At 35.6% G+C, this 23,318-nt stretch overlaps 1 protein-coding gene across 1 annotated transcript in view; it reads left to right on the top strand.

Annotated features, from left to right (window-relative positions):
- CDKAL1 (CDK5 regulatory subunit associated protein 1 like 1) overlaps positions 1-23,318 on the top strand; it is a 412,746-nt gene that overhangs the window by 254,262 nt on the left and 135,166 nt on the right. The window contains exon 11 of the mRNA XM_027676037.1: positions 12,959-13,104. Within this exon, the coding sequence (XP_027531838.1) occupies positions 12,959-13,104 (146 nt within the window). The remainder of the gene's footprint in view (positions 1-12,958; positions 13,105-23,318) is intronic.

The raw sequence follows: 23,318 nt of genomic DNA, 5'->3' as shown, positions 1-23,318 counted from the left end.
TCAGTTGATGAGGATAAAATCCAGATGTAGATCTGTTATCTCTTAAGAAAGTTATGAAGTTGGGTTATTTGCTGCAAACATCTTTCATTAATTGTTTTAAAAGGTGCTGCATTTTAATAATTTATTTTGTTAGAAATCATCTTGCTAATTAGGATGTTGTTTGGCTTTCTGTGAAAAAATTTTACATTGGAAAATGTACTAATCTTATGTCACCTTTTATATACAATGAAAAGGACAAAGTTATTCCAATCATGTATTGTTTTTAAAAATCAGAAATTTTCAGCAATACAACTTTCATACAACTGTACATATGCAACTGCTAGGCAAGGGTTTATTTCACTTTAGAAATTAACACATATCTGATGCGTAGAATAGAGCAACAGTAGTTATGTAAAAGTATAAATTAATTTTAAGATCTAGACAACTTCCCTGGAGACTCAGTCTAAAAGCAATTCTTTTGATTCATTTACACTTTTCCCGTATTTATTGGAGCCTACCTGCAGGTAAAAGGTTTGGCCAGTTTTATGTCTGTCTTCTTCTTGTAACCTCCAAAGCTAGTAACAAAGTTTATTTTACATGTATTTGTTTTCTCCAGTAATACTCAGTTGTAAGTTAAATCTTTTAAAAATATGAGTTTCCAGAGATGATGCTATGTATATTTTTTTCAATACTGATCTGTAGTAATACATGGACTCTTCTATCATTAGAACTTGTTAGCTACTTAAATATGAGTTTTTTAGACGTTTTACAAAAATCTGTTTTCCTTCCAATTCTTGTGTATTTTAATCGCTGATCATTCAAAGCGTCAGGTCATTGGCTTGATTATGTCCTTGGAATTCACGGGTTTATTTTACTCTTTGCTGGAGTGTCTGCACCTTTCAATTTTCAGGATGTGAGGAGATTGGAAATAAAAAGAACAGGGGTGCACAGATTAGTGTGGTGAGTTGTTGATGGCACAGATGCAGCAGAAGCAATGAATTCCCTGGACAACGTTGCAGCAATGCTAATGTCCTCAGTGAATGAGGAAAACATTGCACTTATGGATAATGTGATTGAGCAGAGTCAGTTTAAGATTTCATATGATTTAAAATACTGAGCATACCTAGTGCCTTCAGGTGCTGCTATCAGGTAAATGTCATTCTGTACGTAAAGATGGTTGTTGTTTCAGGGGATGCTGTTAATCTCTTGAAAATCCTCAATATGCTTGTGTTGTATGGTCTCACAATTTAGTACTTTAGTTTTTTATTCTGTAAATATGGTGGTAATAGTGCCATGTTGAGCATGGCCAGTCTTGGGATGAGAAGCAACCGTATGTTTTCAAACTGTAAATTCTGCATTCAGTTAGGCCTTTTTATTTGTAAAGAAAGAAATATTTGGAACCATACAGTCTTTTACAGTCATGCAAAATATTAAACACATTTTGATATGCTGCATACTGAGCTGAGTAATTGCAAAAGGAACCTTTATCACAACTATTCAGGGTGTAAAAATACTAAATATTTTATCTGCTATTTTCTTCAGCTGCAGATGATTCTGCACTTACTTTAGTGAGTAGTATGAAGTAGCAAAAGCAGATCAGGAAATCACAGAACTTTGTAGTGAAACCACTGTACTTAGATTTACCTGCATTTTGGAGTCTTTACTTCAAAATCAGTCTAATTCTGTTAGTCAAACTTTCCCACTACCTATGATCCAAAGCCGTTTCAAAGACAGACCATTGATTTGAATCCCTCTGTTCCCACCAAGGGAGTACACTCACTGTGAACCTGGAGTATGGCTACTGATTTCCTTGGGTGTGAATTTAGTTTGCCCACTACAAGGTCACCCTGCAGACTGAACAAACCAGTTGCCATAAAGGGAGCATGGGAAATTGCACTTTAAAATTTCACTGCTGCTTTCAACAGGCAATGAATGTGAACGCAGCCGATCCTTGTAGGACTTCTCCCACATGAGGTTTGTTGGTATGACAGAGAGGGTTATTTGGTGTGTTTAAAGAAACTGAAGGACTGGAGACCTCAACATTTGTTTCTCTTGATCATAGTACTAAGACTGAGAAAAAACTTGGAGCTTGTGGTTTACCTGCAGAGGACATTTTCAGTTTTCCTCTTGGAGAAAATTTGGCTGAGCAGTGGAGGTACCACTGTGGTTTTCCAAAGTGCTCTTTTGCAGTCTTAGCGGTCTCTTTGAATGATGAAGCATGTTGCTTGCTTATTTGAAGTTTGGTCTCAAACTGAGATTTTGCGATATGTGCAGTGGGGGATATGTCCAGTGTCAGTCCTCTCTTAATACGTTGATTCAACATGGCATCAAGAAAAACTTGGAATTTTATCTACATGGCAGAAAATTTTAGTAAACAGACATGAACTATGGTCAGGGAAAAATAATTTAGATTTTTTTTTTTTCTAAATTTTATATGATGTTAAAGATGAAGGAGAAGATTAGTGTTAGGGTCCATTTTACAGTCTTAGCAAAACCTAAAAGGAATGCATGTCTGTGTGATTACCTTGTGTACTCTTGCCCATATGTCTTTGCACAGAGCTACTGCTCTAATTACACACACGGCCAGATGGCAAAGATTTTATCATTGTGTAGTATCAACATGTACCAGAATTATGTAAGAAATACACCCTGCTTTAGAAGTAACCTCCAGGCATTTTTTCTACAATCCTGTTACAAAGCTATTCACTAGTGCTCCAGTGAGATGGTGTTCAACATCCACTTGCAGTGACTGATGGAGCGGGAGGGTTGGGAAAAGTCCATTAAAACAGTGGCAGGAGATAAACGATGAGGGGGAGTTAGTCTGAAAAGTAAGAAATAAGGCCACATGTATAGCAGCTTGAAATTAATTAATGTTTGTGGCATAGTGTTATATACTAATTTTTGCCTTGATTATATTTCACTTTTTCATAACTTAATTTTCTTTTTAAGTAACTGGGGCTCTGTCCAAATCGCAAGGGAATATAGATCATCCAGATTCTAAAAAGGCAGGGACTCATGTCTCAGCCTCAGTTTACCTCTCTTGCAGATTTAAGTCTAACTGTACTTCCAGAGTTGTCTGGGATTTTAGTATGGCACTTTCTGTGAGTGATGGGATGCTTCCAAATCTGTATAAAGGAGGCAGTTCACACCTGCCATTCCCGTAAGTGCTTAATTTCACATGACTAGATGAGTAGTCATCTTTGTCACCTGTCAAAATGAGTCTGTCTCAAACCATACTATATGCCATCTGTGGGCTTTATATCCGTTATTAATTCAGGACATTTGAGTGGTACACCAGCCATTGAGATGGAGTCTGGATGGCAGCAGTGTCTTTAAATGCATAAGGTGTGCCAAATGTACCACGAGTTGCAATAGTATTTCTTTGCTCTTTTGCTTTGATTTTTCATGTCAGCTCAGTGTTCATGTTCCGTACCCTCATTGAAGCTGATAATCTACAGATGGCTCCCTCAAACGTGCCCTGACACAGCACATAGAAATGTATTACAGTGAAATAACTAATTCACTTTTCTTATTTTCTATATTGTCCTTTTTTCCTCTGAGTGCACCAAGCATTTTTGAGCATTGTGCATAAGCAAGTTTTGAATAACCTAGAGTGTAAGTTGATTTGAACTGCATTTAAAAAGGGAATAATATGCACACATTCCTCAATGGTAAATAAAAGGGCAGCATTATTCAAGAATTAAAAGACCTTTAGGGTATGTATTTCTTTTGTTTCTAGTGTTATTTTTTGTCATTTTCATAGACTGCTGCTTTTGAAAGTGCCAATTAAAATCTGTTGATTTGACCAGAAAAAATGAAAACTGCGGCATACATTTAAATAAATGAATAGTTAAGCTCTTGACTTCTTATTACTGTGAGTTTTGTAGCGTTTTGTAGTCGGTGGACCATGCAACTTTCCCTTGCCATAATTACAAAGTTGTCTCTATGCAAACTGCATTTGTTTTGATAGCAGTATAATTGAAAGGAATCTCAGATACTAAAGGGAGGAGGACAGGGGCAGTTGCATCTGGGCTTCTAAGAAAAAAAATGGGGGGGAATGAAGGGAGGTTTACTATTTTCTTTGGTATTATGTTAAGTGCTTATTCGTCCTATGTAAGCTGTGTGTGCATCTTTGCTTACTCTGTGTATTCCTGCTTTTTATTTTTTAGTACTAAAATAATCTGTCTCTCCTGTTCTTCCTCTGATAATGTTCTTTGTCTTCGGGGTTTTCAAATATAGCACATTTCCTTGCAATTGCTCCTTAAGACATGGTGTTGTGGGAACATGAACTCACCCCAGAGTGAATGTATTTTTTGATATTATAGGATTGGGAAATGGATAAAACTGTGCTGTGCTTTGGGATACGTTTTGTCACACCGTTTCCTCTAATCTACTGTTTTAAGATCTCAGACTCAGCAGATCCTAGTGTCTGTAAATGCTTGGTGACATGTTCATTTCCAGCTGGTAGAATATGATTTGGCTTAATAAATGTCAAAATAAGAACCCATTTTACTCTTCCTGAAGGTTTTATGTTGTATTTGTGAATCTTGGGTGCTCTCAAAAACCTTAACAATGTTATTGTATTGAGAACTTTCATGAACAATAAAGGTTTCCTTCCAGGCAATGTGGAAGGAAGATTCGTGTTACTGGGAACAAAGCTCCTGTTCCTTATAAACAGTAGTAGAAAACATGCTTTGTGATACACAGAGAAAGAACTGGTTTTATTTATGCAAAATTCAGTTTTCCATCAAGACGGAATATTTTATGCATGCATCTATTGCTCTGCTGTATTTAGTAATCTGTGAATAAAAATTGGTGTTGCAAAAAGGAGTTAACATTAAGTAGCACACTATTTGACCAGTTAAAGGTGTGCATATTAACTGTACCTTAATTATGATTTGCTCATGTGAATGTTTCTCTTACTCATTAGATAGCATAAGAATGAAGAGCATTTAAATGCAGACAGATCCATGCTCAATCTTGTGTTGAGTGTCCGATTGTCTGTCAATTACTTATAATGCTGTCTCATCCTAGCAGTCCTTTGGAGCTGGAGCTTTGGTGAATTACTAGCAGAAAATAAAAGTCACCATTAATTGAGCAATATGTTCACAGAATGGGTAATGCATATATGGCACACTGCATTTGTGCTCAATAAAGCGGGAATTTTATCAGTTACCATGTTCTTCAAGGCATTGCGGTAGAAGCTATTATCAAATATATAGCTTGCATAACAAATATTTTCTTTTAATATTTTTACCTTCATTGTTAAACAAATAAGATTTCACTTTCCTAGTTATTTGTATTATAATAAGTAGAGTTCTACCAACTACTCTCCACGCTGTTCCAAAAGCCTCTGTTTAGTTTAGATGCATAAACCCTTTTGTTTTCTTTGATAGATGAGCTGTCACATTTGCTGTGCTTTGCAACATCATCTACATAATCTTCAGTAAGACTGCTTGCTTCGTTAGGCTTTGGCATTTGTTTAAAAAAAGGTTGATCTTTTTTTAGGTGATTATTCTTTAAAAATGAAAAGAAGGAAATATAATGTGTTCTAGAAACTTTAATAAAACTGCACAATAATATTGGTTTTGGGTTTCTGTACCATTCTGTACCATTAATTGAGGAAAAGACAAAATTTCTTCTACCTAGTCTTTGAATTCAATTGGTTTAGTTGTGTTAAATGTGCAAGGACTACTGAAGAATGTAAATTCTGTGATAATCAATCTTGTCATTATGGTTTGGAATATTTTTATTCCGTTTTACTATGAAATTTAGGTCAGCTCACAAAAGAAAGTGGTAGTACTTGCCTAGAGGTTTAAGTTCTGATTAAAACCTTCCACTATTTTTCTTCCACTGGATACTGTAAAGCAGATGCTATTTTAGGTATTCTACTTGCTTTTTTTAAATAGAGAGAAACAAGAGAGAGGCTTCCTGGCACTGCTCTGTCTCAGTACAGCTAAATTCTGTAGGGGTATGCCATTCATTCTATGACTTCCTTCTGAGCAGTAACCATCAATTCTTTTCTATCCTATGGGATTCTCATGTTTGAGGTGGGGAACAAATGCGTAGTATGGATGAAACTAGCAATGCATTCCACTCATCCAGCTTTCTGAAGACAAAAAGGTAGTGTGACAATCCTACTCGCCTATTGTGTGTGCCTCTCTATACTTTAATTAATTTTCAAGGTTTTATTAGCATAAAGTATGATTGAGACAGAGAGTTATTTAAAGTAACAGTGTGTTGTTGCAGTAAATCACTTTTTAGGGAACTTCACAATATGTGTTTCTAATACATACTGCAAAGAGGAGTATTAATTTACTTCTGGAAAAATATTTAATTTGAGGAGTGCTTAATGATGAGAAATTAGAGAGCACCATAGAGAAAATGAAAAAGTGTGTATTTTCTTGCACATCAGAATTAATCATTTCACAAGGAATTAGTATTTGGTTGGCTGGCTTTAAGTCATTAAACCATCACTCTAGCCATTAATTAAATGTACATTTTATCTTAAAGTGAATCAATTTATTGAAACTGGACAAACTGCACTCTAAAGCTTCACAAAGATCTCTTTAGGATTATAATGATGGGTGCAGCAGCAACAATAACAGTTCTCATCTTTGAAAGCACTGAACCATTTTACTGCATGTTTCCAGCCACACAACTTCCATCAGTTCCTGTGGGAACTGAAGGTGTGCAATACCTTGCGGAAATTAGTGTGGTATTAATGCTGAATGTGTCACTGAACCAGCTGTGTTTTGATGATGCAGAGACTCAGATGTACTTGGGCTCAGGGCTCACTGCAGATTGAGTAATAAGCAATCTAACCAATGCAGATGCTGATGCTTAACATTTTACCCAATGTAAAGTCAGTCCTACTTTAATATTGGAATCGTGTTGTGATAGGGATGTGAACTTGCTTATTGTGAAGAGTTTCAGTAACCCATGTTTAATCTGTACTGGGAGTTAGCATTTTTATCAGATAAATGCAAAAAAAGGTACTCTGCAAGGAGTCTCTTTTTATTCTTGGGTATACCATGTATAATCTTGAAGAGAAACGTATGTACCTGTTAACAAAGTAGGAGAGTTCTTGATGGTTTTGTGTTTAAAAATCAGGTGCTGTGTGTTTCCTTGTTTGTACACTGACTCACAAGAAGAGAAGCAACAAACTTCAAGTGAACCTTTGGACTGTGAAATACAGTTATTGTATTGTGATACTATCTGAATATCACTTTTTGTGCAAGAACTTGAGTTAACCTGTCCTCATTTTTAATAAAGGAAGATGTGGCAAGCTTTTGAAAGCATATTAGATTTTTTTTTTTTGGTATGGCTTGGTTTTGTTTTTTAAGAGATGAGGCTTAATATGTAGCTATGAGGGAGAAAACATTGCTTAGCTAACTGTGGTTGTTTGTTTTCTGAGGTTGGAAGCAGGAGAGAGATCCCACACCTAGGAGAACAGCTGGGAACAGCTAGGGCTGAGCATATGGCTCTCATGGCTAGTTTTCCTATCAGCAAATGACAGCTTGCAGTCTGGTTTATATCCACTTCTAAGGGTGGCCTGAGCTAATACCAGTTTTCTGTTTGGTAATGTAGAAGGCATTTTTCCCATATGACAAAACAGATTTCTGCCCTCCATCTGGCAACCCAAAGATTTGATTTTGAGTTTCAAATTACATTGGTTAGAATTGCGTGGGCTTCTAACTGCTCCAGTGTGACTTGCCTTTATCCTAATGGTAGGATAAAGACCTGAGTATGTCATGTCATATTACATGAGGTAGGGGTTGCCACTAAGTTTGCCCATCATGCAGCTTCATTACATCTCCCCCATTTCATACACAGATGAGGTAGAGGCGTTGCCTTCCAGCCGGTGTCCTTGGGGAGGTTTGCGGTTATACATCCCACACGTTCTTAAGTTTTTACAGCCCCATTACTCATGGGGGGCTGGGAAGTGGGGGGAGAGTTCCCTGTTCATTAGTTTAAACAGAAGTGTGTTATGGGCTTTCCAGACTCGATCATACTGTGTCATCATTCCCGTGCCTGCATCACAAGATCACATCTGTTTGTGAGCTCCACTGCAGCAGAGGAATTTATAAAATGGGCCACAACCACTTGATTTTCATCCAGACTGTGCTGGTGGTGGCACCACTCGGCTTCTGAAAGAAAACAGTCAGCAGACACCTCTCGTGACATATCCCAAACTAACATCTGCCACAAGGGGATGAAGTTTTGAGGGAGTGCCATTTTGTCATGTTTCCATATGGACGAGTGTTTCTTTGGACTTCACTGCTGGCAGAGGACAAAATCCTTTTGCTAGGAAGCAAGTTATTCACATTATCATGTCTCAAACACGAGACAGAATTCAAATACTGGATTTTTGCCTACTTTAGGTATGGGGGAAGAATCACTGACTGAACAGCTTGCTGGTACTGACATGAAGATGCACAGAAACTGATGTTTATTGTCTCTGTGGTTCTCTGTGGTTGCATGTGGTGTCATTACAAACAGGAGAAGTGATTTTCTGATTAGGTCGTTAAATTTGTGTACTGTAATTGCTAGGATAAAATATACTGACTAGACAGAAATCATTCTGGTAATGTGCCTTGTGTTCTGATATACTCCAGCTGCTAAAAACTGGAAAAAAATAACTTCCTATGTGATCAGTATCCTAAAGGATGTTTCACATACATTGTTAGATTCCAAATGTAGATTATTCCTGTATTTTGTAGAGTATGGTTTAAACAAATTGTGCTACTCTTTGACCTTTTCATTCCTACACGAAATGTCATTTTTGTGTACTGCGTCCCTTCGTTCATAGACATATTATCAGATTCCGAGGAAGAGGGAAAAAAGGCAATAAGCCATTTCAGTCATGATGAAAGACAGAAATTTTCTTTCACAGTCATATAATTTCAGAAAGTTTTTCATTTATTGTTTCCAGATGGAAATAAAATTCTATATTGCATTTTTTCTTCTAACTGAAATATGTAATTATATCTAGTAATGCAAAGCACTTTGTAAAAAAAGAATATATATATTTATTAAAAAAACCAGCAAGCAGATGTTAAGCTTAGAATGTTGAGATACTGTGAAGTACAGTTATGCATTAGCCCTGATGTCCTTCAAATACTCTTTGTGATATTAACTAATAGTTTTATTAAGTGATGAAATCTCATATTCTCTGTGCAATCTGTGGTATGGACTGCATTAACTAAGTATGACTGTTCAGTGCATAGTAGCTGTAATTTAATCAAACCTATATGGTAAAGAACTTCAGTGTCGTTTTAGGTGTAGGGAAGATAAAAGGTAAGACTGGAATAAACTTGCCTTAAAGCTTCAGGTTAAAATGTGATATTTATATCTGAACACTGCAAAGTTTGAAAGATTGATTTATCCAGATTTCTGATGCAAAGCTTTTGTTTAGTTCATTATTCTTTTTCCTTCTGAATGCCTCACTCTTGAGTTTCTGATTTTAAAAGGTAAATTTAAGACCACCAGTGGTACTTAAAAGTGAATGACAATGAAACAAACAGTGGGTCGTGAGGTATTTCTGTCTTGTGTTTGGTTTGTGTTAATAATTTGTGTTCTGCTAAATTCACAAAGTTAATTGTTACAATCCTCAAGTACCTGCTGGGACATCAGTTAATCAGTAGGACCTTTGATTCAAAACACATGCAGCATATTTTAGCTTTAGATACAGAAAGTAAGAAAAGAAAGGAGTTCACAGTGGAGTTGTTTGCAACCTCCTCATCACTAGAAGGAGATCTGAGTGTCCAAAACATACCTGAAACCTTTCAGCGCTGTGGGTGGGATGAGATATCCCTGCAAAACCACCTGCTACATCTCTCTCGCAGTTCACAGAATATTCTTAGTTGAAAGTACAAGCAGCTAGATTGTATTAGGGTTCCCAGATACATAACGTGTGTGTTGTATGTGGATTTCTGATACATAGGACAAGAAATTTACTTTCTGAAGGATGCAAGTTTTTTGATATTGGGGGACTGATGTACATCTTTTTAAACCAAAATGATGCAGTGGAATAGTCAGTAATGTTTCTGAGCTTACATTTGTGGCTGTCACTGCATACAGGGACCTGTAGTGACAGTTGGAAAGTTCAGTTAATTAATGCCAGGCATTTTGTGTCCCATCAGTACAGAACCAAGGGAAATTACTTTAAATGACAACAGTTGTGTTCTTAGTCTTGAAAGTTATCGACAGCAGTGATTGCAGAAGATGTGGGGTTTGTTTTTTTTCACATGGGGGATAACTAGAAAAAGCAGTTCTGATTAGTCTTGTTTAGCTATGGCTGCTGAACACTATCGGTTTAGTTCCTTGTAGAGGAAGTATAGTTTTAAACTCCCTCTTGGCCACATCCCCCTGAAGGAGATCAAATGTGAGACCAGAAGGATTCTGCATGTCACTGTAAGATAACTAGTGGGTTTGGGGTTTGGTGGGAGCATTTTTTTAATCCTCTGGATAGGAAAACACTTTTGAGATTTTAGAATTTGGTTTTCACTCTTCATACTTTGCAGCAAAATTTTCATTTTTAGGGCAAAGAAGAGATATGAAGCTGACCTTTTTACTAACTAGAGAATTTCCATACTTGTGACTTTAAAAATCAAAACTTTGTGGTAAAACAATGTAGGTGGTTTTTTTAATGTGATATTTCTATCTCAAACAGACACAGTGAATTGGTACTTTTTTTTCTATCAAATGATTTTTGGCCTTACAAAAGCTGGAATAAAATAACACTTTTGGATCTAGAAATTGTAATAAATCATTTATTACTTTCAAAAATAATTTAGAAAATAATCACGTATTGAAGAGGCTGTTAATCAGAAGATGCAAAATTTGAGAGGAGTGGCGAAGAATTAAGTTCTTTTTCTATGTTGCAGGGTGAGTTATTTTTAAGAACTTGGCAAATTCAGAAACATGTTATGAAACTTGACTTTTATTAGTTTCTTATAACTGTGTTTTTGAGGATTAAATTAAGTACTTGGAACTAAGGGATAAGCATAATAGTAGGCTTGTGGTCCGTAGCTCAGGTTTCATCCTTTTTGCCATTTCTCATATTTTAGAAATATATTTTGTCACTGATAAGCAAAAAAATCAGATGACTACTAGGATGCTTCATACGAATTACATTAACAGGATTTTCTAAAGCTTAAAAAAAAATAAAAAAGTTTTCTGAATTTTGTTGCTTTATTTTACAGAACTTGTTCTATGCCATTCATTTTTGAAAATACATTCTAGCTGAACATCTGAAATTATTAAGGGCATAGGCAAGTTGTTCCATTTGAAGTGGACATATAAAATTTGTCTGGATGCGTGGTAGCCTTTTCTTTACTCTTTTTTTCATGAAACCAGCTGCCTTCAGCTTCCAGTGAGAACCAGGTTCACTGCACTCAGCCTTTCTGTGCATCAAATTGTATGCCATCCATTATCAGTATAGCTATTACTGTAATGTCGAGCTTACATGCCTGGGATAGGATAGCTGAACAATGTAACCACTTCTCTTAGATATTTATGTAATAGGATCTTAGACAAAAACTTTCAAAACTGCTTTCAGAAGTGATTTGATAGAGTTTGGGTTTTGTACACGTGTTTGTCAGATGAAAGGTGAGTGTTGAGAGAGCGTTTTTAATTCTTGGTCTAAAAATCAGTGCTTTTAAAAGGTGTATTCCTGAACGTTAACAGACATGAGGATGTCTGCCTTCTCTTTGAACAATCTAGGCCAACCTTGTAGAAATAGAGAGAGAAAATCTAGATGCACAACTAATACTGCTGATTAATGGTTGGAAAGAATTTGTAAATAGTTGCATCTAATAACTAAATCTGGCAGCAGTATGTGTTGTCAGACAGAATATACGCTATCAAAGAAAAAAGGAGAAATGGTCTGAGTGAGCCTGACTGGAGTGTGTAGAATGCGCAGGGCAGAAGAGCAGGCAGTGCAATGCCCAGTCCCAGGCCTTTTCCTATATGGTCACAACACAAGGAGAAAGGGAAAACCTGAAGTGAAAACCTAGTTGTGCATGTATTAATGGTTCTTTATCCAAGTTCACTTATTTCTTGCAGAATAAAAATTAAAGGCTATATGGTACCATATTGCATACAGTCTAGATCCTGGTTTGTCTCAACTTTTAAAAATATTTGAACTTTCTTGGTTGACTGTGTGTCCTTAATTGTGTAAATAATAATAATTAAAGAAATGCAACTGCCATATTCTATCCACCATCTCACATTCCTTCACCCTGCTAAGCCTCAGTTGGGGGTTTGGTTTGGCTTTGATTTGGAGGTTTGTTTGCACTTTGCTATTACCTTTACTTTTTTTTTTCTTTCCAACCTTTTGCATTTGTACAAATGTGTAGCATCCTGTGTCTCTTTTCAAGCTGTCACTCTGCTTTTAAGCTGCCCCTGATTAATTCTATTCATTTTATAGCCAAGCACTTTTAATTACTGGAGTCTTCTCTGAAATAACAGAGGTAACATTTCAGACCAGTATTAGAGCAGCTTTGCAAATGACGAGGTGTACCTTAATTACCAAATAGCCGACTTTAAGGATACTCCAATTAGAGACATTCTCATATTGGTATCTAAGGAGTTATTTCACTCTGGCAAGAAAGCAACTAACCCTTGCCATCTTCTGAGGCTGAAAACAGCCACTGTCTGAAAGCACTGATTTTCACAATAGGTTGCCTCTTAAATTTTCTTTTAATTGCATAATCAGTGCTACATAGGGAATGTGATCCCTATCTCAAAGGAAATTGAATCTCATCTCTTTCTTTGCATTTTCTTTTAAAACAAAATTGCGTTAAAATATTTTCACCTGTCCCCACTGTTCCAAACTGGGCTATTGCAATCCAGTATTGTTGGGATTTCAGAAGCATTACTACTAATACTTACCCCATATAATTTAAAGGGGTTTTTTGTATTGTTTTCCTAATGCTTTAAAGCTTCTTTTTCTTTTTTTTGTAATAACTCTTAGGAAATGGCAAAGATTCTCAATCATCCAAGGGTGTATGCTTTTCTGCACATACCAGTCCAATCAGCCTCTGACAGTGTGCTCATGGGCATGAAGAGAGAATACTGCGTGGCAGACTTCAAGCAAGTAGTGGATTTCCTTAAAGAAAAGTAAGTCAGCTAATATTTGACAAAAATAACAGTGTTGGATTTGTTGCAATGTCAAGAACATGTGGCTGAAAACACAGTTATTTGCAACTTCATAATTAAGGTATGAAAAAGAATGAGGTTCTTTAAGCTTTCAAAGTCTTTGAGTTTTCTGTAAGCCCCTTGATGTGGTTTGCCCCTTTACTTGAGCTTTTATAAGCATCTTAAATCTCTGCATGACATGCTTTTAATTTGTCAATATATTCCTAATCTTTTTCAAATAATACATTCTTAAATAATTTTTTATACTGAAAATACTATATATAGATCTCTTGAAGTTGGAGTTATTGAAGTTGTCTTTAATGTGGCTTTTGAGCATTGTATACTTTGTGTACTGGAGATGTTCCAGTTTCAGCAAATGTAAATGGGTTGGTTTTGTGTTTGTTTGTTTGTTTTAATAAGTATTTTATGTTCTATATCTTATGTAAATTTACTTCAATATAATAATACTCCAGTCTTGCTTATGGGACTGATTAATTGTAGGATAATTTCAAATTTATTTCTCTTAACAATGGAGCTAATTGTGAGAAATAAAATGTATCATTAATGTGTTTACATATGTTGGCCTAAAGTTGAAAGTTACATCCACCTGCAAAGCTTTTGTGACTACAAGTAATAATTTAATATCCAAGGAAATTTTTTCTTAGTTTTTAAAAAGTTAATAGTGATATATTTTGAAGGATATTTATGCACTGATTGTCAAAAAAATATATGTGTGGAGATAGAATTATTTCTGTCACCTTGTTTGGCTACTTCATCTCTTTTTGCTTCCTTTGTTTGTATGCTTGTTCAATGACTTAAGGACAGTGGTGTTGTACCTTTGACTCTTAGATTGTGTTAAAATACTTGTACATAAACCAGTCAATTTGTCATTATCATTTTCATAACCATTGTATTATTATTGGAAAATCTAGAAGTCTAGCTGTGTAAAGCACATCATGTAATATGTAATGTAATATGATATGTAAGAAAGAAAAGCAAACTGTGACACAATAGAATCTGTTTTGCAAACTATATGTGTAATTTACAGGACATTCCTGTGCATCTAGGTCAGCTGATGAAAATGGAGCTGCTTGTCTTCATACAGCTTGATTTGCATTAATTTTCCACCATAAACAATGCCCATAGATTCTTGGCACTAGATTTTAATTAACAGATATATTGTATTCCCATGTATCTTAAGTGAAACTGTATCGGTTTATGTCTTAGTTGACTTGAAGCTGATTCATTATTCTCTTCCATAGTTTTAGCATTGGCAACTATTATCATAACAGCAGCTGGATTTTCGATAACCTAGTATAGCTGGCACATGTTGGGGCATATGGGAATTTATTAAATCATTCAGCTCTTGCACACAGAAAAGAGTGAATTACTTAATATCCAAATTTAAAACAGCTGGCCACTGAATATATAGTAATCTATGTCATACGTATTTTTCCATGGGCTTTTTTGTAGTGAACTTAGCAAGGAAGAAATAATTGGTTTGATGTCTTAATTTTAAATAATAATAAACTTTATTTATCCTGCTTATTAAGAAACTACCAAATTATCTAGGAGTTCCTGTCAGAAAATAGTCTCCAGATATTAAGATGGAAAATTCTTGGTACCATATGGCAGCAGTATAAAGAAGCTATGCAAGGCAGAGAAAATGTTTTGGATACTTGAACACATGCTTATCTGTAAAATAATTTTTTTTTCTTTGCACTTAAAAGCATAAAGTATTCGTTTGTAGGCTTTAGTCCTAGGGCAGCAGCCAGCTATTACATTCCCATGTAAATATTCCTGTAAAGATCTCAGCACAAAGTTTGCCAGAACTCAACATTGCTGCAGAGAACTCCAGATCCTAGAGCCAGAATAGCTAAAATTAAATATGTGCTTTAACTACTTTAATAGCCAAAAGATATTATTTCTATCTTCCATTTATCTAAAAAGGAAAAATAAAACAAAGTAGAACTCCCTATATCTCCTTCCTCTATTGCTAGGGCCATAAAGTTTTCTAGAGGCTTCCTACACAAAATGTATGGGGGCCTATCGGTGGATTCCAAATGTCACCTTTGTTTCTAGAATGTGATGTCTGCGGTGATAGTAGGTTCACCAAAAACTCTATTAAACCAAAAATTATATATACTGATCTGCTGAAGAAGTGATATCATGCAGCAAGGAACTATATGGTTATCAGTTAAGTGTTTAATGACTTACATTCAATCATCTTAGCCCGTAAAAATGAAAGGAAAAAGGAAAAGAATGACCCATTTCATAATTTTGCTTTTGGAATCTCAAAGATATACCAAGTGGTTTCTGAATTTTTTTCTCAATGGAACCAACAAACACTGTGGGGCTTTTTTCTTCAAGAAGCAGCAAATACCTTTCCTTCCTTTGTAGAGCTATGAGTGACTGCAGACATATCTTCTTCTCAGAGTGGGGATTTATTTATATCCTGCTGAGCACTGTATGCCTTACAGAGAAGCTAGAGTTCTCCAAGAGTACTCTAGATAGAGTACTCTTTACATTGAAACTCACTTTTTAAAAGAATCGAGCATTCTTGACCCTCTGGGACTGTGAGGTTAGAAATGTCGCTTTTTTCCTCTCTTTGAATACTCTCTTCGGGCATGAACCATAGAAATGAACTTGAAAATTAGTATTGGCATTCTAGCGCCGTCTTTTGATATGCAACACTTTGTATTTCAGAGCCACTCTCCCCAGCCAGGTGACAACATTTTTGGTTTATTATGAAGTTCAATTAGCAAAATTAATAGAATATAAAGCAAGAGAGACAAATCCATTAGACTGTGAAAAACTGAAGTATGGAAGGCTTGTTTTATAAATTTTTTAGAAATTCCTTCTGTGATATTTTGGACTTTTTTGCACTGCAATTTCAGTAAATTCAAGTATTCAAGAAAATACCATTGAGCAGTTGATATGTCAGTAGCTGATCTACAGATATAATGTGTGTCTATATTTACTGCAGATATAATTCTAAACTACTCTAGAGAGCAACAGCATAAAGTGAGGATGCATTGATTGATTTAAGGGCTATACATAGTCTGTAGGGACTAAGGGCTACTCTGTGGTCTTTGGGGACTAATACAATAGTCTGGAGGGAGTATTTGCAAGACTGATTCCTGGATGAGATATTAGTTTCAATGTGTTTACAACTAAATACAGCATCTTTAGAAATTGCTGCTAGGTAAATTTAATCCAGAGACCAATTTAGTCTTATATCAGAAAGTCTTCTAATTGTGGTGTCATTATATCAAAATATGAGTTGTTTTTCAAGTGATCTCAACTTTCAAGATTCAGCATAGATTATATTTCTGAAAGGTGATGTTTGTAGTTGCAAAAAGAGCAAGACAGCTTTAATTATCTCGAAGTTTTGAAACTTAATCCCCTGAAATTTACTTTTGCTGATAAAAGCAAACAATTGGAATATATTTTAGTTAAAGAAACCTGAGATCTGAATGTCATATTCTGTAATTGCTTGAATAATCAACAATGTGGATATATACCCATTAAAAAATCCTTAGATTGGTAATGTGTTTTCCAAATGTCTTGTTTGCTTTTGTTGTCCAGACTGTATTCTCTTACCTTTATAGTTTGTGAAGTGATTACTGTGTTCATCAAAGTTTATATTCATCTTTCCTATTATTGCTGCTTGATAAGAGAATTGTAAAACAAAAATCTAGATGAATAAAAAAGTAAGGAAATTTAGAGCTAGACTGAAACACTGTCTTTCTGTTTTGGAAAATAGCGTAATGCTGAGGAAAAGCTGGGTTTGCCTCCCAGTGTGCTTTTGTTTGTGTTCTGAGAAAGAAGCATAATATTAATTGTGGGTGGCTGCTGCTGCTCACTTGAGACTGTCTCATAATTCAAGCTGGAAACATCTGAGCTTTCCAATATCATTGGAAAGCCAGCAAACTTGGGCTGCCAAAGGGGAAGCCACAGCTCTGCCAGGCGAAAAGTTCTATTCTTTTTTTCACTGGTTCTTGCTTCTCCATTAAAATAAGACCTGCTAGTAGACCTCCTAGCCTCCATTTAATTGTAATCAAGTCCTGATTTTTCAGCATATGTAGATACATTATTACAGGCAGTTGGAAAAAGGCAGTAAAGGACCAAAAGTAGTAAACGTGTGCAGTGGAAAATAAATCACAGGCTTGAAAGGAAATTAATCACTCAAGTGTAAACTCAAATCCTAGTTGCCTACAGCAGTTACAGACAACTGCCCAATGTCTGAAGAAACTAGAGATACTGTCCAAATTGAGAGAAGGTGTTATATAGTCCTTTTGGGACAGCTGGCTTCAGTGAGAGTCCCTTCTTCCCTGTTGCTTTACAAGGAGTTAGGCCAGCAAATGTAGGTTCAGCAGCTTCCTAGGCTTAATTCTGTTTTTAAGGGTTTTGGGGGGGTTTGGGAGTGCCTGTCTTGTGTTTCTTTTTGTCTGCCCTGACTTTGTCTCTTTTGTTGTAGCCAGGCTGCATCTGCTTGGGTGTTCATCAGACTGCTTCAGGGTAAAGTAGCGTGGCTTGGAGCAAAATGGACCCCGCTGCTATCTCCTCCCAGTCATGTTAGTCAGTTTTTACACCAATATTTGCATGTAGCTTGTAACTCTAAATAATTTTCTTCTGAAAGATGTCCATACGGTAAGCTCCTGAATATTGCTAAATCCACATGGAAAGATAACAGCTAAATGAATCATCATCAAATTTGCAGCTATTCCAGACAACCTGCAGTTTTGAAGCTATCCCAGGCATGTGTGTCTTTATCACATTATTATGCCTGCTACTGAAACTAGAATTTGAAGGCAATTAGTGGAATAATTTTTAAAGAACCATTTACTATTTATATACCTTTTTCTACTAAGTTTCAAAGTGCAGGTAATTATGAAGTAGACTATAACAAGTCCCTCACGTTTTTACAGTGTAAATAAATATGTTTCATTTTCTTTCTCAAAATGCACTTTTGTTTCTCAGAGAAGAGACATTGTTGAGCTCATTTTGCAGATGTGCAAGTCGTGACCCTAACAAACCGTGACAAGTCTTTGAGATTTCGGCTTTTTTAATGGGTTTTAGTACATCTGTTCTGTCAGTCTAACTACTGCAAATGTCATCTGCTTAAAATCCTTATGACGTTTTCTGCTAAGAAATTGCTGAGTGTATTTGGTACTTATCTGTAATTTTATACTTCAGTCTCTGGACTCTTCTCTTCACTGTGTCTTTTGTCTGCTCCTGGAGTCTGAACTAACCACTTTACCAAATGTGTCGCTTTTTATGTTTTACATGAATTGAGTGTTTTTAGAAAGTACTGAATTAGCACCAAGAGCTAAAACATGGCTGGTTTTCACCAAACACATACAGCACAAAGGTACATTTAAGTTTGTGTCTAGACTTGAGCCTAGTGTTTCATGGTGTAGTTTTTGATGGACTATAAGCTCCCTTTACCACAGGATTAGTTGTCTTTAGGTGTCTTGAAATTTAAATTTGCACTTGCCTAAAGCAGTTGCCAAATTTATAAGCCTTCCTGCCTTGCATTTGATTTACAAGGTCATGGAAAGAGATACAAGTAGGTGAGAGGTTTCAAAGGTGCTGAACACTTTCAGGTCCGTTAATTTCATTATAATATTTTTAATATTTAGCATGCAACTACCTGAATTCTACAAGTTTCTTTTTCTTTGGAACTGACTGGGGAGAGACAAGCATTAGGCATTTCAGGATAGCTTTTTTTTTTTACTGTAACGTTACTTCTACCAAGCTGAATGTTGTTTTAGGAAGGCAGTCTTTCCTTTTTGGCTTGCCCTTTTCTCGGCTAATGCTACTGTACCCCTACTTTTTAGCAAGGACGTATACTTTCCTAGACTGGGAATGGAAGGAGGGAAGGAAAGTCACTTACAAATATCTGCATCTTCTTAATCTTTGTCTTCACTTTCTACACATTGTTGAATCAGGCTTCAGTTAGTTCATGGAGAGACCTCTTACGGTCATGGTTCATATTTATAATGTTGCCACTTTATAAGTCACTAGTCACCATTTTCTAACCAAATGCATCAAGGATATTAAGAATTTTCTGGGCTGCAGGCTCTTAGTTGTCTTCTTGTTTGTACATCTGTCAGAGTGTTGTTCATGCGTGAGGATGTACATATTCAAATACTGAAGTCAAATTTGAATCATGCAATGTGATGTTAAAGTAATTCTAAAAGTTGGACTTGATGATCCTTGTGGGTCCCCTCCAACTCCGCGTATTCTTTGATTCTGTAAAGTTAGAGACTACTTTGAAAATTAGTGGACACTAAATGTAGCTTCCACCTATTTATTTTTGGGGAAGATACTGTTTATGAAACTTAAGACTTCAAAATTTCTATATGCTCCCTAATTTTTTATATGAAATCTCTTCGGATTCTGGAGCAATTGACCTGTTTAAGCAGGATGTGCATGGTATTCACATTTTACAACATTTTCTTCTAAATAATACACATATATATCTGCAGATAAGAGACTCATTATGAGAGGGTTAGTTTGGTTTTTTTTCCTAGTACTCCTGTTACTGTTCCACTATAGTAAAAACTGGAGGGTGAAGCCTGGGAAATGAAGTTCCCAGGATGAGCACAGCTTGTTGAGTGCAGGCTTAGTGTGCACACAGGGCATTTGCAATTTGGACGCTTGAAGATCACAACACTGTAATATTCTGCTTTGGCCAAAATTTGGAGGAATCATTTTTTGAATGGTTGCTGAAAAGAGAAGATACACACCCTTATTAAATGTAAAAAAAATTTAGTCTTATTATTATACTTTTCATATGAGCTGGCTTACTCTTTTTAGAACTCATAAAGTCATTCGGAGTGATACTTTCCATATGCAGTTATGGTTAGGATTTCCTTTTTCTGGGAGCCTTATCTGCAGTTTTCTTCTGCAAAATCCTAATGGCAGTATCGTTAGATGATAGAGTAGAAATTAGTAAAGTACATACAATTACATTTTTTAAGTGTACCAAGATGGTATCTTTTTTTCTTTTTCGTCTTCCCCCTGAAGGTGTGTGAATGTGTTTTGTTGGAAGTAATTATATAAATTCTGTAGTAAGGATAAAAAGGAGGAATTTTAAGCATCCCGCAGTAGTAGAAATAAGTATTCTTAGAACGTTTAATATTTATAATGTTTAAATGCTTGCTTTTACTTACTAAGATACTATATTTCTCTAATATTTTTAACCAAAATAACTAAAATCACTTTTTTTCTGAATAAATATTTGCGTTGTGTTTCACTGTCTTGAAACAAAGAACCTAGAACTTGAGAGGGAGTGAAATTTGGTTTTAAAACAATAATAACTTTAATTCATGTCAATTTGCTTAAAAGCAGATTGATTTGACATGTAATGCTCAGCTTTAATTTGCTCCTGTGTTTTTAAGCATATCCAAACATATGTTAAGATACTTAAGTATTTATTGTGTTAGCATATTAGTATACATACAAATCCAAGATATGTGTATACATTATGGTGTTCAGATGTGAAAATTCTGATGACAGTGTTTAATTTTCATATTTCATACATTTAAGAAAAGTATTTGTTTATTTAGTCGTATACATGTTTCTGATTTTAGGCATAGTACTAGGTAATAAATTAATTTTGAAAGCCATGTTATTCTGATCATGTAGGACAATAAAGCACAAAAGAATTTTTGATGAAGGTGATAGTTGGCCAGCTGATAAGTGCTGGTTGAAGTTATATTTGTGTCGAGCTTTCAGTGAAAATAAGTTGGAAAGAATAATTGAAAAAATGAAAAAGCAATACTTCTATAGCAAATCAGTGCCTTTAATGGTTATTTTCTTTAAACCTAAGATGAGTAAATGAAGAAAACTAATAAGTGGAAATATGAAAAAGCTGTTAAGCCACTTTAAAAGTGTAGCTATATAATTAAAACACCATTGCATGCAAGAGGCATGGTAGTTTTACTATCCAGAATTTCTGTGTGTATGTTCATTTGGGGACAATGAAATCACAAATTACTTCAAGGAAGCTCAATTTTGTGTTCATATGCATCGTATATTGGTCTGTAATTTGTACTCATGAGTTGATGATTCACCTCTTTTTAATGAGAGTGCAATTTATAGTTATAAACTTCTTATTTATTTCATGGCAAAGTAATCACAAACATGAAATTTTAAAAGATTTGTGCATACGAGTAGTGGCTATAGCAGAGGAAAGTTTGTTTTCCACAGCTAAATCGCTCATGCACTTGTAATTTTTTTTGTCTTTCTATTTTGCTTCCATCGTTATAGAATTTTCATTTTGTTTAGTAGGAGAAATTGTCAAAGTACAGCTGTCAAATTACTTCATAACAGGATAAGATTGCAAATATGGTTATATGTAAAGGCACAAGAAGCAATATAAATTCTTCTCAAACCACTTACTGGAAAATTGTGATTCAGATGCAAGTTCAAGCTGGAAAATATGTTAGTGTGTCCAACCACCTTAGGCATAGAAGAATATAAAGCCAGAGTGGCTGATTGTAAGCCATTTCATCTTAAATCTGGAAAAAATATATACTGTCAAGACCCAAAAGCCATAGAAATTATCTGTCTACTGGCTTGCTGTGTCAGATGCTTCCCTGGTTAGCTTTCGAATGATTCATGACCCTTAGGAGCAGAGGCAACTTTGAGATCAGAGCACAGTTCCATACAGACTTGCAGTCAGCTTTGGACTAATAACTTTTGGGCATTACAAACCCCAACAGATTTGAATCAATCTCCTACAAAAAACTTTGTATTAAAGAAAAATAATGGTCTCTCTGAACTATTTGTCTCCATTGAAGATTGTTTGTTGAGTCAGATTCCAACATAAGCCTTCAACTTTCTTACAGAAGTGGTAAATACTACATTTGAAAAATGGGTCATGTGATTGTTTGTAGCTCTACTGCTGAATGTGTGTGTGTGTCAGTGTCCCACAGTAACTGGCCACAGTTATTTTTTAGCCCTAGTGCTTGGTGAGAGGAGATCTACTGTCTGTCATGGTCTGGCTGTATCCGAGACTCTGCAGGGTCAGGGAGGGAGACAGACGGATTGTAGGTTCAGGTTTGAACAATAGGCTGACATGATTTCTCCGCTGTAGTGGGATGATTGCTCCCACACTGTTGTTTTAAGTTTTTGGGAGTACCTGACTCACACACTCAATCCTAAAAATTGCTAAGGAGGCCAGCGGGACTATGAACTGTGACCAACAAACTATTTTTCCGTCTAGCATATTCTTGGGCCTCCCCCACCTGTGTTAGACCATATACCAAGAAACCCAGGTTATAAACCTGAACACTTGAAGAATGAGACTTCTCTTTCATTTCACTCTGTCACTTGCTGTGTACCCACATACTTTGGAATGGAGGGAAATAAACCCTGTCCTTTGCTTAGTTGTCTTAATTCTGGTTTGTACTTGTGTGACTGTTGATACTGATTGTAAAATCCTAACAGCTGGGAAAAAACATAGTGGTAGAGATTCCTCCTTTTTAATGGTATGACACTTTAAAATGTTTATTTTCTCCAAAAAGAGAGCAAGCAAATAGAGTTTCTGTTAAATCTCCTTTTAATCTTTGCTTCCTTCACGTTTCCTTACCTACTAGTTCTTGTAGTAATAGGCTGTAACCACCATGTAGTATAATGTATTTACAGTCAACGAAGAATGATGGCTTAGGGAGTTCTGCCACAGCATTGTATCACCTACTGGGGCCTGCATATGAATTGGAGTCTGAACTTTATTGTCACCAAAGTTTATTATGATCTTATGTGATAATTAGAATAGGCATGAGAATAGGTGAGAGGACACAGGCAAAAGAAAATTGGAATTTAAATACATCAAAGTGGAAAGTGCAGGGGTTATTGGTTTTGGTGCTGTTTTTTATTGTTGTTGTTGGGGTTTTTTTGTGGGGTGTATTTATGGCTCCATTTAGTAGGTACAATAATATACCTTAATCCTCTGTGTGTTGGTGTGTAAAATGAACACTGTGGATGCAGTGCATTGTAATTTAAATATTGTGAGAGAGAAGTTTTCTTTAACCAATATTGCTATCAGCAGAAATATTTTTAGAATAATTTGTAAATGAAACCTTATAGACTAAAATTTTGAGCATGATTTTGTGCCTTTTATCAGCATTATACTTGGGTGCATGCGCTGCTATGGATTCACTTAATTTCAGTTAAACATGTAA

Source organism: Neopelma chrysocephalum, unplaced genomic scaffold (assembly GCF_003984885.1).
Source record: "Neopelma chrysocephalum unplaced genomic scaffold, ASM398488v2 Primary Assembly neopelma1_26, whole genome shotgun sequence".
Lineage (NCBI taxonomy): Eukaryota > Metazoa > Chordata > Aves > Passeriformes > Pipridae > Neopelma > Neopelma chrysocephalum.
The sequence above is the reverse complement of the archived record's forward strand: the minus strand, read 5'-3'. Positions and strand labels throughout refer to the sequence as shown.